Here is a 17,859-nt window from a genome sequence, read left to right as displayed (position 1 = left end):
AGACTCCATCAGGTTTTCTTCCAGAATGGTCCTGTATTTGGCTCCATCCATCTTCCCATCAATTTTAACCATCTTCCCTGTCCCTGCTGAAGGAAAGCAGGCCCAAACCATGATGCTGCCACCACCATGTTTGACAGTGGGGATGGTGTGGTCAGGGTGATGAGCTGTGTTGCTTTTACACCAAACATAACGTTTTGCATTGTTGCCAAAAAGTTCAATTTCGGTTTCATCTGACCAGAGCACCTTCTTCCATATGTTTGGTGTGTCTCCCAGGTGGCTTGTGGCAAACTTTAAATGACACTTTTTATGGATATCTATAAGAAATGGCTTTCTTCTTGCCACTCTACCATAAAGGCCAGATTTGTGCAATATACGACTGATTGTTGTCCTATGGACAGAGTCTCCCACCTCAGCTGTAGATCTCTGCAGTTCATCCAGAGTGATCATGGGCCTCTTGGCTGCATCTCTGATCAGTCTTCTCCGCAGTATGAGCTGAAAGTTTAGAGGGACGGCCAGGTCCTGGTAGATTTGCAGTGGTCTGATACTCCTTCCATTTCAATATTATCGCTTGCACAGTGCTCCTTGGGATGTTTAAAGCTTGGGAAATCTTTTGTATCCAAATCCGACTTTAAACTTCTTCACAACAGTATCTCGGATCTGCCTGGTGTGTTCCTTGTTCTTCATGATGCTCTCTGCGCTTTTAACGGACCTCTGAGACTATCACAGTGCAGGTGCATTTATACGGAGACTTGATTACACACAGGTGGATTGTATTTATCATCATTAGTCATTTAGGTCAACATTGGATCATTCAGAGATCCTCACTGAACTTCTGGAGAGAGTTTGCTGCACTGAAAGTAAAGGGGCTGAATAATTTTGCACGCCCAATTTTTCAGTTTTTGATTTGTTAAAAAAGTTTGAAATTTCCAATAAATGTCGTTCCACTTCATGATTGTGTCCCACTTGTTGTTGATTCCTCACAAAAAAATACAGTTTTATATCTTTATGTTTGAAGCCTGAAATGTGGCAAAAGGTCGCAAAGTTCAAGGGGGCCGAATACTTTCGCAAGGCACTGTACATATGAGATGAGTAATGTAAGATATGTAAACATATCCTGTTTACAAGTGGTGACAGAAAGGTGAGTTAAAGAACGTGTTCATCCCAAATGGCACCTTAGGGAATGCGTGGCCACTGTTTTCACACAATAGCATGTACGCTACATGCCACGGTAGTGAGGGAACTCTACCCATACTGATGAGTCCTACCTCCTGCCACGGTAGTGAGGGAACTCTACCCATACTGATGAGTCCTACCTCCTGCCACGGTAGTGAGGGAACTCTACCCATACTGATGAGTCCTACCTCCTGCCATGGTAGTGAGGGAACTCTACCCATACTGACCCACTGAACTCTCTTCTCTCCACAGGAATGAGTCCCTGCCACGGTAAACTCTACCCATACTGACCCACTGAACTCTCTTCTCTCCACAGGAATGAGTCCTAATTCCTGCCACGGTAGTTAGGGAACTCTACTCATACTGATGATTCCTACCTCCTGCCACGGTAATGAGGGAACTCTACCCATACTGATGAGTCCTACCTCCTGCCATGGTAGTGAGGGAACTCTACCCATACTGACCCTCTGAACTCTCTTCTCTCCACAGGAATGAGTCCTAATTCCTGCCACGGTAGTGAGGGAACTCTACCCATACTGACCCACTGAACTCTCTTCTCTCCACAGGAATGAGTCCTAATTCCTGCCACGGTAGTGAGGGAACTCTACCCATACTGACCCACTGAACTCTCTTCTCTCCACAGGAATGAGTCCTAATTCCTGCCACGGTAGTGAGGGAACTCTACCCATACTGACCCACTGAACTCTCTTCTCTCCACAGGAATGAGTCCTAATTCCTGCCACGGTAGTGAGGGAACTCTACCCATACTGACCCACTGAACTCTCTTCTCTCCACAGGAATGAGTCCTAATTCCTGCCACGGTAGTGAGGGAACTCTACCCATACTGACCCACTGAACTCTCTTCTCTCCACAGGAATGAGTCCTAATTCCTGCCACGGTAGTGAGGGAACTCTACCCATACTGACCCACTGAACTCTCTTCTCTCCACAGGAATGAGTCCTAATTCCTGCCACGGTAGGGAGGAACTCTACCCATACTGACCCACTGAACTCTCTTCTCTCCACAGGAATGAGTCCTAATTCCTGCCACGGTAGTGAGGGAACTACCTCAACACCAGGAGCGGTGGAACGACAACACCGGGAGAAAGAGAAGACACGGGCGACCAAACGGAAGAAGAGTCCAGAACAAAAGCAACCGAAGAAAAAGAGAAACCGAAGAAGGAAAAGAATCCGAAGCAGAAGAAAACCAAGATGACGCACCGCTGCTTTAAATGTGGAGAGGGATTCTCCCGCGTCTACGACATGCTCTTACACCAGACCATTCATATAGATGGAACGACCATGTTCAAAACCAAGAAGGTTCACCGCTGCTCAACGTGTGGATACGAAGCATCCGATGCACATAAACTGATGATGCACGGCGGATACACACGGGAGAGAAGCCTTTCCAGTGCTCTGTGTGCGGGAAGAGATTCGCTCAGAAAGGAAACCTGAAAATACACCAGAGTGTGCACAAAGGTGAGAAGTCGTACATCTGACCAGTTGACACAACTCTGGAAATACCTTTGTCCTCTTTAAAAGGTGGGAAGTCGTACATATGACCAGTTGACCCAACTCTGGAAATACCTTTGTCCTCTTTGAAGGGATACTTTGGGATTTGGTAATGAGGCCCTTTATCTACGTCCCCAAACTCTTGGATCCCATGTTTATGTTTCTGCTAGCAGTTTGAAGGAAGTTGCTGACTAGCGGCAGCACAATTGACTTGCCTAGAAGGTGTGACTAAAAAGGTGTCAGGCAAACATGAAAAGAGGTGTCAAATAGAAGGTGTGACAAAAGAGAAGAGGTGTCAAAAACAGAAGGTGTGACTAAAGAGAAGAGGTGTCAGGCAGAAGGTGTGACTAAAGAGGTGTCAGGCAGAAGGTGTGACTAAAGAGGTGTCAGACAGAAGGTGTGACTAAAGAGGTGTCAGGCAGAAGGTGTGACTAAAAAGGTGTCAGGCAGAAGGTGTGACTAAAGAAAATGTCAGGCAGAAGGTGTGACTAAAGAGAAGAGGTGTCAGGCAGAAGGTGTGACTAAAGAGGTGTCAGTGTAGACAGAAGGTGTGACTAAAGAGGTGTCAGACAGAAGGTGTGACTAAAGAGGTGTCAGTGTAGACAGAAGGTGTGACTAAAGAGGTGTCAGGCAGAAGGTGTGACTAAAGAGGTGTCAGACAGAAGGTGTGACTAAAGAGGTGTCAGGCAGAAGGTGTGACTAAAAAAGGTGTCAGGCAAAAGGTGTGACTAAAGAGGTGTCAGGCAGAAGGTGTGACTAAAGAGAAGAGTGTCAAGCAGAAGGTGTGACTAAAGAGGTGTCAGGCAGAAGGTGTGACTAAAGAGGTGTCAGGCAGAAGGTGTGACTAAAGAGGTGTCAGACAGAAGGTGTGACTAAAGAGGTGTTAGGCAGAAGGTGTGACTAAAGAGGTGTCAGGCAGAAGGTGTGACTAAAGAGGTGTCAGACAGAAGGTGTGACTAAAGAGAAGAGGTGTCAAGCAGAAGGTGTGACTAAAGAGAAGAGGTGTCAGGCAGAAGGTGTGACTAAAGAGGTGTCAGGCAGAAGGTGTGACTAAAGAGGTGTCAGTGTAGACAGAAGGTGTGACTAAAGAGGTGTCAGACTGAATGTGTGACTAAAGAGGTGTCAGTGTAGACAGAAGGTGTGACTAAAGAGGTGTCAGACAGAAGGTGTGACTAAAGAGGTGTCAGTGTAGACAGAAGGTGTGACTAAAGAGGTGTCAGGCAGAAGGTGTGACTAAAGAGGTGTCAGGCAGAAGGTGTGACTAAAGAGGTGTCAGGCAGAAGGTGTGACTAAAGAGAAGAGGTGTCAAGCAGAAGGTGTGACTAAAGAGGTGTCAGGCAGAAGGTGTGACTAAAGAGGTGTCAGGCAGATGGTGTGACTAAAGAGGTGTCAGGCAGAAAGTGTGACTAAAGAGGTGTCAGGCAGAAGGTGTGACTAAAGAGGTGTCAGGCAGAAGGTGTGACTAAAGAGGTGTCAGTGTGGGCAGAAGGTATGACTAAAGAGAAGAGGTGTCAGGCAGAAGGTGTGACTAAAGAGGTGTCAGTGTGGGCAGAAGGTGTGACTAAAGAGAAGAGGTGTCAGGCAGAAGGTGTGACTAAAGAGGTGTCAGTGTGGGCAGAAGGTGTGACTAAAGAGAAGAGGTGTCAGGCAGAAGGTGTGACTAAAGAGGTGTCAGACAGAAGGTGTGACTAAAGAAGTGTGAACAGTCATTATCTGAGTAGGGTGATACTGGTATTGTCCTGACTCAGTCATTATCTGAGTAGGGTGATACTGGTATTGCCCTGACCCCAGTCATTATCTGAGTAGGGTGATACTGGTATTGTCCTGACCCGTCATTGTCTGAGTAGGGTGATACTGGTATCGTCCTGACCCCAGTCATTGTCTGAGTAGGGTGATACTGGTATTGTCCTGACCCGTCATTGTCTGAGTAGGGTGATACTGGTATTGTCCTGACCCGTCATTGTCTGAGTAGGGTGATACTGGAATTGTCCTGACCCGTCATTGTCTGAGTAGGGTGATACTGGTATCGTCCTGACCCCAGTCATTATCTGAGTAGGGTGATACTGGTATCGTCCTGACCCCAGTCATTATCTGAGTAGGGTGATACTGGTATCGTCCTGACCCCAGTCATTATCTGAGTAGGGTGATACTGGTATCGTCCCTGACCTCAGTCATTATCTGAGTAGGGTGATACTGGTATCGTCCTGACCTCAGTCATTATCTGAGTAGGGTGATACTGGTATCGTCCTGACCCCAGTCATTATCTGAGTAGGGTGATACTGGTATCGTCCTGACCTCAGTCATTATCTGAGTAGGGTGATACTGGTATTGTCCTGACCCCAGTCATTGTCTGAGTAGGGTGATACTGGTATCGTCCTGACCCCAGTCATTATCTGAGTAGGGTGATACTGGTATTGTCCTGACCCGTCATTGTCTGAGTAGGGTGATACTGGTATTGTCCTGACCCGTCATTGTCTGAGTAGGGTGATACTGGTATTGTCCTGACCCGTCATTGTCTGAGTAGGGTGATACTGGTATCGTCCTGACCCCAGTCATTATCTGAGTAGGGTGATACTGGTATCGTCCTGACCCCAGTCATTATCTGAGTAGGGTGATACTGGTATCGTCCTGACCCCAGTCATTATCTGAGTAGGGTGATACTGGTATCGTCCTGACCTCAGTCATTATCTGAGTAGGGTGATACTGGTATTGTCCTGACCCCAGTCATTGTCTGAGTAGGGTGATACTGGTATCGTCCTGACCCCAGTCATTATCTGAGTAGGGTGATACTGGTATTGTCCTGACCCCAGTCATTATCTGTTTAGACTTAACATGAACTAACACTATCTTCTCCCATGCAGGGAAGTCAGGAATCCCAGTTTCTGGCCTGACATTGTGGAGAGGCTTCCTACAATAGGTGTCCCAGACCAATACCATGACAACCACACAGCTAAGCCAATAGGAGTTCTGGACCAATACCATGACAACCACACAGCTAAGCCAATAGGCGTCCCAGACCAATACCATGACAACCACACAGCTAAGCCAATAGGAGTTCTGGACCAATACCATGACAACCACACAGCTAAGCCAATAGGAATCCCGGACCAATACCATGACAACCACACAGCTAAGCCAATAGGAGTCCTGGACCAATACCATGACAACCGCACAGCTAAACCAATAGGAGTTCTGGACCAATACCATGACAACCACACAGCTAAGCCAATAGGAATCCGAGACCAATACCATGACAACCACACAGCTAAGCCAATAGGAGTCCTGGACCAATACCATGACAACCGCACAGCTAAACCAATAGGAGTCCCTGACCAATACCATGACAACCACACAGCTAAGCCAATAGGAGAGGAATGCCAAACTCCATCAACTCTACAGATACACATGAGAACTCACACTGTAGAGAACCAGTCTAATCCGCAGTGCCCTCTCTGTGGGGCAGAGTTCTCTCAGAAAGGCCTTCTGGATGATCACCTGATGATCACCCACTCCCATGAGAAACCAGAGAAACCTTACCCCTGTCAGACTGTGGGAAGAGATTCTCCAGCAAGAGTTACATCAAGATCCACCGGAAGATCCACAGTGGGAAGATCTCTTACCACTGTGCCCAGTGTGATAAGACTTTCCTGTCAGCGGAGGGGCTCAAGAAGCACGAGAGCGCTCACCGAGGAGAGAGACCGTACCGATGCCCTGCGTGTGGCAAGTGTTTCAAACAACAATCCCAGCTGACCTGTCACTTCAAGATCCACACCGGAGAGAGGAGCCATCTCTGCTTCCTGTGTGGGAAGAGTTTCGCCAGAGAGTTCGACCTCCGGGTGCATCTCAGAGTCCACTCTGGAGAGAAGCCCTACCAGTGCCACGAGTGTGGCAAGAGCTACAGGTACAGAGCAGGCATCCGGTCACACATGCAGCAGATGCACCCTGGGAAGCCTATAGTGGAACCAACCCCACCCATCCCCACAGGCCCTCGCTACGGCAGTGGAGGAAGTGGTCTTCCTACATCCCTCATCAGAAAGGTATGTGCTTTGGTTTGCTGTGAGCTGATGCTGTTGCTTTTAGGTTTTGTTTTGGGGGGAGTCACTTTAAAATCTAGAAGTTTATGGAATTGGTTTGGGTTTATGGTTAGAATGGATAGGGGTTAGGTTAAAGTTAGGCATAGATTTAGCCAACCGCGACTTAAAATCTGCTACATATACACTTCCTGTTTGATAAGGAACAGAAAGGGGCAGAGGTTGGACGTTGCCCTGGGAAACCCTACAACAAACATTATATTACTACTGACTGTTAACCAAGAATGACTTGTGTTTTCATTGTAGGATCCTGGTGACCAATCCAGCCCCAAAGCTATAGAGGCCCAGGGTCCTGATCCAAGCCATGGCAGCAAGGCGTCCAGTCAAACACCTCGGTTGAAGGCCAGAGCTGAAGAAGAAGAGGAGGAAGAGGAAGAAGAAGAGGTGAACGTTGATGGTTCGGGTAATTCTGAAGAAGACGACGCCAGTTGGAAACCTGCTCTTCGTCTTGGTAAGTGGAGATAGAATGTCAACAGAACATCATTCAACTATATAGCCTGTTAATTTGGATGTGTTTTAAAATGGCACCCAGTCAACAGGACATCATTCAACTATATAGCCTGTTAATTTGGATGTGTTTTAAAATGGCACCCAGTCAACAGAAAATCAACTATTGCCTGTTAATTTGGATGTGTTTTAAAATGGCACCCAGTCAACAGGACATCAACTATTGCCTGTTAATTTGGATTTGTTTTAAAATGGCACCCAGTCAACAGAACATCAACTATTGCCTGTTAATTTGGATGTGTTTTAAAATGGCACCCAGTCAACAGGACATCAACTCAACTATATAGCCTGTTAATTTGGATGTGTTTTAAAATGGCACCCAGTCAACAGAACATCAACTATTGCCTGTTAATTTGGATGTGTTTTAAAATGGCACCCAGTCAACAGAACATCAACTATATAGCCTGTTAATTTGGATGTGTTTTAAAATGGCACCCAGTCAACAGAACATCAACTATATAGCCTGTTAATTTGGATGTGTTTTAAAATGGCACCCAGTCAACAGAACATCAACTATTGCCTGTTAATTTGGATGTTTTAAAATGGCACCCAGTTTAAAATGGCACCCAGTCAACAGAACATCAACTATTGCCTGTTAATTTGGATGTGTTTTAAAATGGCACCCAGTCAACAGAACATCAACTATTGCCTGTTAATTTGGATGTGTTTTAAAATGGCACCCAGTCAACAGAACATCAACTATTGCCTGTTAATTTGGATGTGTTTTAAAATGGCACCCAGTCAACAGAACATCAACTATTGCCTGTTAATTTGGATGTGTTATAAATGGCACCCAGTCAACAGAACATCAACTATTGCCTGTTAATTTGGATGTTCAAAAATGGCAGTCCCCATCAACTAAATAGGTGAATATAAATAGTCCTATGCCATTTGGGGCGACGGACAATGTATTTGTCCTTTAAACCCATTCTCTTTGGTCACACAGCCAAGACCGGTGGCGGTGGTCCCTCTGCATCAGGACCACAGAGAAAACACCGGAAGAAACAACCGGTCAAAAGGAGAACCAGCGTCAAAGAAGGCAAACGGAAGCAACCGAAAGCCAAGAGGTTTAACAACCGTCGCTGCTTTAAATGTGGAGAGGATTCCCCGGGAATATGAGCTGTTGCTACACCTGCAGACACATCTAGATTACAACTGCTACTGTGGAACGCCGTTCGACAACCAACAGCTGCTGCAGAGACATCAGGAGGAGCACGCCGGTAACAAATCAAATCAAATTTTATTGGTCACATACACATGGTTAGCAGATGTTAATGCGAGTGTAGCGAAATGCTTGTGCTTCTAGTTCCGACAATGCAGTAATAACCAACAAGTAATCTAACTAACAATTCCAAAACTACTACCTTATACACAGTGTAAGGGGATAAAGAACATGTACATAAAGATATATGAGTGAGTGATGGTACAGAGCGGCATAGGCAAGATACAGTAGATGATAAGAGAGCCTGTGATGGAGACGCACAACGTCTTATGTCATGACTGTAGCACTATTGTATAGCCTTTCTGACGGGTTACTAGTGAATTCACTGTGAGTAGGTTGTGCCTCAAATGGCACCCTATTCCCTACGTAGTGCACACTAGGGGCCCATAGGCTCTTGTCAAGGTAGTGCACCCTGGTGCGGCAGGGTAGCCTAGTGGTTAGAGAGTTGGACTAGTAACCGAAATCCCTGAGCTGACAAGGTACAAATCTGTCGTTCTGCCCGTGAACAAGGCAGTTAACCCACTGTTCCTAGGCCGTCATTGAAAATAAGAATTTGTTCTTAACTGACTTGCCTAGTTAAATAAAGGTAAAATAAATAAATAAATAGGGAATAGGGTCCCGTTTGAGATAGACTAACTGTGTGTTTGTTCCAGAGGAGAGTCTGGGTGTGTTCTCTGGTGAGGCAGCAGGTCCAACTACAGGACAGCGGCGGGGGAGAGGGAAGAGGACTCACCGATGTCCGACCTGTGGCAAAGAACTATCCGACGCGTCCAAGCTGAAGTTACACGTGAGAATCCACACCGGGGAGAAACCGTACTGTTGCTCCCTGTGCGGAAAGGGTTTCACTCAGCCAGGGAACCTGAAAACACACATGAAAACACACAGAGGTGAGAGCTGATGCTGATGTTGTGGTCCACGTTCAGTGTCTTCAGAAAGGATTCACACCCCTTAACCTTTTCCACATTTTGTTGTGTTACAAGGTGGGATTGAAATGGGTTTAATTCTTTTTTTTTTTATGGTTAATGATAAACACAAAATACTCTAGTCAAAGTGGGAGAAAAATTCAAAGTGTAATTACTAACTTCACCCTGCTCAAAGGGATATTCAATGTCTGCTTTTTTATATTTTTACCCATCTACCAATGGGTGCCCTTCTTTGCGAGGCATTGGAAAACCTCCCTGGTCTTTGTGGTTGAATCTGTGGTTGAAATTCACAGCTCGACTGAGGGACCTTACAGATAATTGTATGTGTGGGGTACAGAGATGAGGTAGTCATTCAAAAATCATGATAAACACTATTATTGCACAGAGTGAGTCTATGCAACTTATTATGTGACTAGTTAAAGCACATTTTTACTCCTGAACTTATTTAGTCTTGCCCTAACAAAGGGGTTGAACACTTATTGACTCAAGACATTTCAGCTTTTCATTTTAATGAATTTATAAGAACTTCAAAAACATGACGTCATTACTCTGACTTCATGGGTTATTTAGGCCAGTCACACAACATCTCACGTGTCTCCATTTTAAATTCAGGCAGTAACACAACAACATGTGGGAAAAGTCGAAGGGGGTGTGAATACTTCCTGAAGGCACTGTACTGAAGGTACAACTCCAACCCTGTTCCTGGAGAGAAACCCTCCTGTAGGTTTTAACTCCAACCCTGTTCCTGGAGAGAAACCCTCCTGTAGGTTTTAACTCCAACCATGTTCCTGGAGAGCTACCCTCCTATAGGTTTCTATAGGAGAGCCCTGATATAGGGAATAGGGGTCCGGTTGGAGAGCCCTGATATAGGGAACAGGGGTCCGGTTGGAGAGCCCTGATATAGGGAACAGGGTTGAAGAGCCCTGATATAGGGTTGGAGAGCCCTGATACAGGGTTGGAGAGCCCTGATATAGGGAACAGGGTTGGAGAGCCCTGATATAGGGAACAGGGTTGGAGAGCCCTGATATAGGGAACAGGGGTCCGTTTTGGGACCTAAATGTCAACCTTTATCATCCCTGCAGACGGGAACCCCAGTTTGTTGTCCGCTGGCGGGTTAGGTCCCTCTACATCAAGAGGTCCTGAACACCACCGGGAGAATCACACCGTCGCCGCATCAGCAGCTCAGGAGAACTTCAACTGTCCAGATCTACCGCCAGCGCAGAAACACATGACGTCTCAGGACAGCGGAGAGAAGGTCTCTTTCTTCTGCTCGCTGTGTGGGGAGCAGTTCTCTGAGAAGGCACCGTTGGAAGAACACCGGTTGGCTCACAACAACAAGAAGCCTTTTCCCTGCCCTGACTGTGGCAAGAGGTTCCGCAGTAATTACTACGTTAAGATCCACATGCGAATGCACAGCGGGGAGAGGCCTTACCAATGCACCGAGTGTGGGAAGGGCTTCATCACAGAAGAAGGGCTGAAGAAGCACGAGAGCGCTCACCGGGGAGAGAGACCTCACCTTTGCCCCGAGTGCGGAAAGAGATTCAAGCAACAGTCCCAACTTACATGTCATTTCCGTATGCACACCGGACAGAAGAGCCACCTCTGCTCCGTCTGTGGGAAGAGTTACTTCAGAGAATTTGACCTCAAGGTTCACCTCAGAGTCCACACGGGAGAGAAGCCCCATCAGTGTGAGGAGTGCGGGAAGAGTTTCTACTATCTACAGGGGCTCCGGCAGCACCAGAGGACCCACGCTCCCAAGCCCATCGGACCGACCCGCCAGCTAGGCAGGCCTAAGCAGTCGTCCAGCGCAGACATACCGAACCAATCACCCAGGACGGGAAGGCCCAGGCCAGCTCCTAGAGTAGAGAGACCCATGCCTCTAGGCCTACCTAGAGTTGAGAGTGATCTGGAGAGACCCATGCCTCTAGGCCTACCTAGAGTTGAGAGTGATCTGGAGAGACCCATGCCTCTAGGCCTACCTAGAGTTGAGAGTGATCTGGAGAGACCCATACCTCTAGGCCTACCTAGAGTTGAGAGTGATCTGGAGAGGCCTCACTGGCAGTACTGGCACCTTTAAATGGGAAATCTTCCATTTTCAACGGCGATACAATTATTGGAGGACCAAAACAAGCTGATACCGATTAATCGGACGATTTTTATATATATACATGAGTGTGGTAATATTTGTAATAATGACAATTACAACGATGCTGAATGAACACTTATTTTAACTTAATATAATACATCAATAAAATCTATTTAGTCTCAAATAAATAGTGAAACATGATCAATTTGGTTTAAATCATGCAAAAACACAGTGTTGGAGAATAAAGTAAAAGTGCAATATGTGCCATGTAAGAAAGCTAACGTTTAAGTTCCTTGCTCAGAACATGAGAACATATGAAACCTGGTGGTTCAATATTCCCAGTTAAGAAGTTTTAGGTTGTAGTTATTATAGGAATTATGACGCGTCGACTATTTCTCTCTCTACCATTTGTATTTCATATACCTTTGACTATTGGATGTTCTTATAGGCACTTTAGTATTGCCAGCCTAATCTCAGGAGTTGATAGGCTTGAAGTCATAAACAGCGCTGTGGTTCAAGCATTGCTAAGAGCTGCTGGCAAATGCAGTAAAGTTTGAATGAATGCTTACGAGCCTGCTGCTGCCTACCACCGCTCAGTCAGACTGCTCTATCAAATATCAAATCATAGACTTAGTTATAATATAATAAACACAGAAATATGAGCCTTAGGTCATCAATATGGTCAAATCCGGAAACTATCATTTCGAAAACAAAACGTTTATTCTTTCAGTGAAATACGGAACCGTTCTGTATTTTATCTAACGGGTGGCATCCATTAGTCTAAATATTCCTGTTACGTTGCACAACCTTCAATGTTATGTCACAATTATCTAAAATTCTGGCAAATCAGGCGGCCCAAACTGTTGCATATACCCTTACTCTGTGTGCAATGAACGCAAGAGAAGTGACACAATTTCCCTTGTTAATATTGCCTGCTAAAATGAATATCTTTTAGCTAAATATGCAGGTTTAAAAATATTTACTTCTGTGTATTGATTTTATTAAAGGCGTTTATGTTTATGGTTGGGTACATTCGTGCAATGATTGTGTTTTTGTTAAATTATCCCCCGTTTGGCAGGCTGTGACTCGATGCTAAATTAACAGGCAACGCAGGACAAGCTAGTTAACCTAGTAATATCATCAACCATGTGTAGTTAACTAGTGATTATGTGAAGATTGATTTTTTTTTTAATGTGATAAGTTTAATGTTAGCTAGCAACTTACCTTGGCTCCTTGCTGCACTCGCGTAACAGGTGGTCAGCCTGCCACTCAGTCTCCTCATGGAATTGAATGTAATCATGGCCATAATCAGCGTCCAGAAATGCTGAATATCGATTTGTTATGAAAACTTGAAATCGGCCCTAATTAACCGGCCGACCTCTAGTTTGAACTGCAGATGGCGCCTTTAACCCCCGCTACGTTGCTGACAACATTTAAGGCCAGTTTGAACTGCAGATGGCGCCTTTAACCAGCGCTACGTTGCTGACAACATTTAAGGCCAGTTTGAACTGCAGATGGCGCCTTTAACCAGCGCTACGTTGCTGACAACATTTAAGGCCAGTTTCCCGGACACCGATTTAAGACTAGTTCTGCATTTAAATAGCATGTTCAATTGGGAAACCGATTGTTGCTCCTTGGGGCTTTGTATCATGTGTCTCAGAGTAGGAGAGCTGATCTAGGATCAGGTCCCCCTGTCCATATAACCGTATTTATTGGGATCTAAAAGGGGGAAGCTGACCATCAATCAGCACTCCTACTTTAAGATGCTTCATCCAGACGGCCTTTGGACCAGGCTTAATCTATATCATCTTCATATAGACGGCCTTTGGACCAGGCTTAATCTATATCATCTTCATACAGACGGCCTTTGGACCAGGCTTAATCTATATCATCTTCATATAGACGGCCTTTGGACCAGGCTTAATCTATATCTGCTTCATATAGACGGCCTTTGGACCAGGCTTAATCTATATCTGCTTCATACAGACGGCCTTTAGACCAGGCTACAGACGACCCTTTGACCAGGCTTAATCTATATCATCTTCATATAGACGGCCTTTGGACCAGGCTTAATCTATATCTGCTTCATCCAGACGGCCTTTGGACCAGGCTTAATCTATATCATCTTCATATAGACGGCCTTTGGACCAGGCTTAATCTATATCTGCTTCATACCAGACAGCCTTTGACCAGGCTTAATCTATATCATCTTCATATAGACGGCCTTTGGACCAGGCTTAATCTATATCATCTTCATACAGACAGCCTTTGGACTAGGCTTAATCTATATCCTTCATCCAGACAGATATATTATCTCAGGCTTAATCTATATCATCTTCATATAGACGGCCTTTGGACCAGGCTTAATCTATATCATCTTCATATATTATCGCCTTTGGACCAGGCTTATTATGGTCATATTATATAGGCTTGGACTAGGCTATATCATCTTCATATAACGGCCTTTGGAAAGGCTTAATCTATATCTGCTTCATTACAGATATATTATCTAATCATCTGAATACAGACAGGCCTTTGGAAATGCTTAATATCTCGAAATGCCTTTAACCAGGCTCTAATCTGATATATTATCTCTTTGGACCAGTGGTTGCTTCATATAGATCTCCTTTGAAAGGCTTAATCAGATCTGCACATATAATGCTATTATACAGACTGCCTGGTTAATCTATATCTGCTTTATACAGAGGCCTCTCGTTAAATATATGAATACAGACAGGCCTTTGGACCAGGATATATTATATTATCTCTGTGGTTAATCTATATCCGGGAAACCAGACAGATATATTATCTCTGTGGTTAACAGTGAAATCTCGCTGAAACAGTGCTTGGACCAGACAGATATATTATCTCTGTGGTTAATCAATATCAAACCAAATTAATATCTCTCACAGTGAAATGCTGAATACAACAGGATCTCACAGTGAAATGCTTATCTCTGTGAAATGCTCAATACAACAGTCTCACAGTGAAATGCTGAATACAACAGGATCTCACAGTGAAATGCTGAATACAACAGGATCTCACAGTGAAATGCTGAATACAACAGGATCTCACAGTGAAATGCTGAATTACAACAGGATCTCACAGTAAAATGCTGAATACAACAGGATCTCACAGTGAAATGCTGAATACAACAGGATCTCACAGTGAAATGCTGAATACAACAGGATCTCACAGTGAAATTCTGAATTACAACAGGATCTCACAGTGAAATTCTGAATTACAACAGGATCTCACAGTGAAATGCTGAATACAACAGGATCTCACAGTAAAATGCTGAATACAACAGGATCTCACAGTGAAATGCTGAATACAACAGGATCTCACAGTGAAATTCTGAATACAACAGGATCTCACAGTGAAATGCTGAATTACAACAGGATCTCACAGTGAAATGCTGAATACAACAGGATCTCACAGTGAAATGCTGACTGACAAGCCCTTAATCAACAATGAAGTTAAGAAAATACCTAAAATTTAAAAATAAAAAAAAGTAAAAATAACAAATAATTAAAGAGCAGCAGCAGTAAAATAACAATAGCGGGGCTCTATACAGGGGTACCGTTATTTATGTGTGTTCCTCTTCTCCGATCCCCACCACAGTTACGACAGATGGATGCTAAACTAGACGCTGTTTGCCTTGAGAGTTTCATTTGTAGAGGGTCCGCACAACGAAACCAAAAACATGATCAAAATGATTTGTATGCTCTTCTCTTAATTCTGACTGAGGAGGGCCAAACACCGAGGTTCAGGCTGTGATGTCATCATCAGTGGGAGGCCACATAGAGGTGCACTGGTCCTTTACGTTCAGGTTCGGGGAGCGGCTGAAAAGCCAAGCAAGTGTTATTTTACTATGAAGATTTGTGATCAACGCCTTTTTTTTAATGACCATCCGTTGAGTCGGGACGCTTGTCTCTGGTTTACACTAAATATACTATTTGAATAACTTTAATTTTTATTATTGTCATATTACTCTGTTGAATTGTCTCTCATTCATAAGCACTTAAATGTTTTCTTCTGAAGTTCTCGCAGACGGGTCTCGGTGTCTGTGTGGAATATCACCACCTGATTACAACAGTACCTGTGCACAGTAGTCGTAGTCATGATTAAATAAATCATTGCAATGATTTTTTTAAAATAATCTATGAAGCTGCTCCATTTTTTTATTTTTAAAGTATAATCTATGAATTAAAAGTAGGCTTCATATCCATTTTTATTTTATATAATCTGCTGAGCTCAAGAAGTGAAGAGTGTCTGTTTTAATCAGTAATGACTAATTAAAGTGTTACTCTATTAAGGAAGTAGGCGACCTCATGTCAGCCGAGCACCTGGCTCATGCCGGGGAGGCAGACTAATGCAATCACTTCCCACCTGGTTCAAACTCCTCCCACCGGTGTAACCCGGGCCAGAAAAACAAACCCCCTCGGTGACGAGGTTGCCATGGGGACCTCCCGTGTGGTGCAGCGGTCTAAGGCACGGCATCGCAATGCTAGAGGTGTCAATGAATGAATAAAATCAGTTTTCATGTGGGGAATCGTAGGTGGTGGTCATTATATTGATGTCTTGTTTTGACTGATGTCATGTTTATGCTAATATGGCAAAAAATTCACGAGCAAGATAACCAACAACCATAACGATGTATGTGAGACAAGTGCTCATTGTGCAAATGTATTTGTTTTCAATAAACATTTGGAGATTAAATATAGTATACATGTTGTCAACAGTCTAATGCTAAGTACAAGTGCTAGTCGAAACTATGAAATGTTCGACTTGCCAACGTGTAGTTATACACCTGCTGTATTCAACGAATCAGCAAGTCGGAAATGTCCTCCTTGTTTCTGACCTGCATGTGAACGCAGCATCAGCCAACTCTGTTTCCCCATAGTTGCGCATGCGTCGGTTTCGTTGCTAAACAACCAACCCATCTATGCCTCTTAAGGGGAAGTAAATCAGATAACATTACTGAGTTCGGGGTAATCCTACTGAGTACTATTTTGGACCGGTAACAGATTGTAACAGATTACATTTAGAAAGTAATTTACCCAACCCTGTTTATATCATACTGTGTTGTATGTACACTACTGTATTGGAGACGAAGTCCCATTGATATTGTTGCTGTTTGGACTCCAGAACAGATGGTGGCGCTAACGCGGATCGTCTGAGGAATCTAACCCGGAAGCTGACCCGGAAGAAGAAACATACTAACGTTGATAGTTAGCTAGCGGGGTTATTTTGCAAGTGTGCGAAAATGTGTCCGATATCATTTGATACGGTTTAAAGTAGATTTTGATATTGCCAAACACGGACTATAAACGTGGAACCAACGATGTTACCAACCACAATTCCATATCGTTTTGTTATCGGGTCTAGGAAAGTAAGTTAGCTTGTTAGCTAAAGCCTAGCTTACTGATTTAGCTAGTTTTCAAATAGTTCTGGATAGAAAGCAATCCGCTATCTAGCTAATGTGAATTCGTGGTGAACGGTCAGTGGAATGAAAACGGTTATTTCAGAATAATCTGCTATAATTCAGTGCTCTAACTACATAATTCATAGGAAGCTATTGAAGAATTCATGATGGATGAGGTGAGACCGATGGAGGACTAGTACCATTGAGGACGTTCACCATTTTGAAGTAATCAACTGGGTGGGACTTCCGGTGGGTTAAGGAAGGATCTCATAATTCCATCCAGGTCATCAGGAGGGATCAGCCAATTAATTATATTTGTGAGAAAACGTTCCAAAACTGCAGGTGATAGTCAATTGCCAACCTTGGCTTTATATCTGTTTAAATAACACCCTCCAGGTGGCAGTACGCACCCTTTCAGTTTATTTACCAACTCATAGAAGGAGTAGAAGAAGAAAATTGACTACTTCAAAATGGAGATAGCCTCAATGGCGCTGCCCATGCGCTCAGAGATGCCATAAAAGAACATATACAATGTTGTGTCCTCTATCTCTATGGAATGACTGTAGCTAATGTTAGGTGGGTAATGCTAAACCAGTCTGGGTGGCGTTGCCTAAAGCCTGTCGCATGCTTTCCAGTCGAAAGAGTGCGCACATGTATTATGACGAACATTTGTGACGTTCGAGCACACTTTTTATTTTCTTGAGGCAAGTTGAAATTTGGTAGCTGAAGTCTACGCCCCTTCGTCGGTGATTGGTCAACAGTATTACCAAAAAGATCCCAAGATCGACCAGAGCCTGTCGTTTCCGATGGGAGAAAATGTATCATAGTTTGTAGAACAAGCAAGGAAGTGGGCAGAGCCAAACACTAGCTAGTGAGAGCCTAGCATTTATTTGCATATTTGCATTAGGGAACGTCTAC

General features: G+C 44.3%; 2 protein-coding genes across 2 annotated transcripts; both read left to right on the top strand.

The window, feature by feature from the left end:
• The first annotated feature begins 2,384 nt into the window (after positions 1–2,384).
• On the top strand, positions 2,385–8,401 carry LOC121845332 (zinc finger protein 567-like). Its single transcript, XM_042316476.1, has 5 exons — positions 2,385–2,509; positions 5,546–6,138; positions 6,231–6,721; positions 7,022–7,226; positions 8,229–8,401. The coding sequence occupies exons 1-5, from the start codon at positions 2,385–2,387 to the stop codon at positions 8,399–8,401; spliced, it is 1,587 nt and encodes a 528-aa protein (XP_042172410.1).
• Positions 8,402–8,450: 49 nt separating this feature from the next.
• On the top strand, positions 8,451–11,567 carry LOC121845331 (zinc finger protein 239-like). The gene is made up of 3 exons (XM_042316475.1): positions 8,451–8,502; positions 9,158–9,391; positions 10,510–11,567. The coding sequence occupies exons 2-3, from the start codon at positions 9,376–9,378 to the stop codon at positions 11,502–11,504; spliced, it is 1,011 nt and encodes a 336-aa protein (XP_042172409.1). The 5' UTR covers positions 8,451–8,502; positions 9,158–9,375; the 3' UTR covers positions 11,505–11,567.
• The last annotated feature ends 6,292 nt before the right edge of the window (positions 11,568–17,859 follow it).

This window comes from Oncorhynchus tshawytscha, unplaced genomic scaffold, assembly GCF_018296145.1.
Source record: "Oncorhynchus tshawytscha isolate Ot180627B unplaced genomic scaffold, Otsh_v2.0 Un_contig_3519_pilon_pilon, whole genome shotgun sequence".
Taxonomy (NCBI): Eukaryota; Metazoa; Chordata; class Actinopteri; order Salmoniformes; family Salmonidae; genus Oncorhynchus; species Oncorhynchus tshawytscha.
This window is presented reverse-complemented; position numbering and strand designations above follow the sequence as displayed.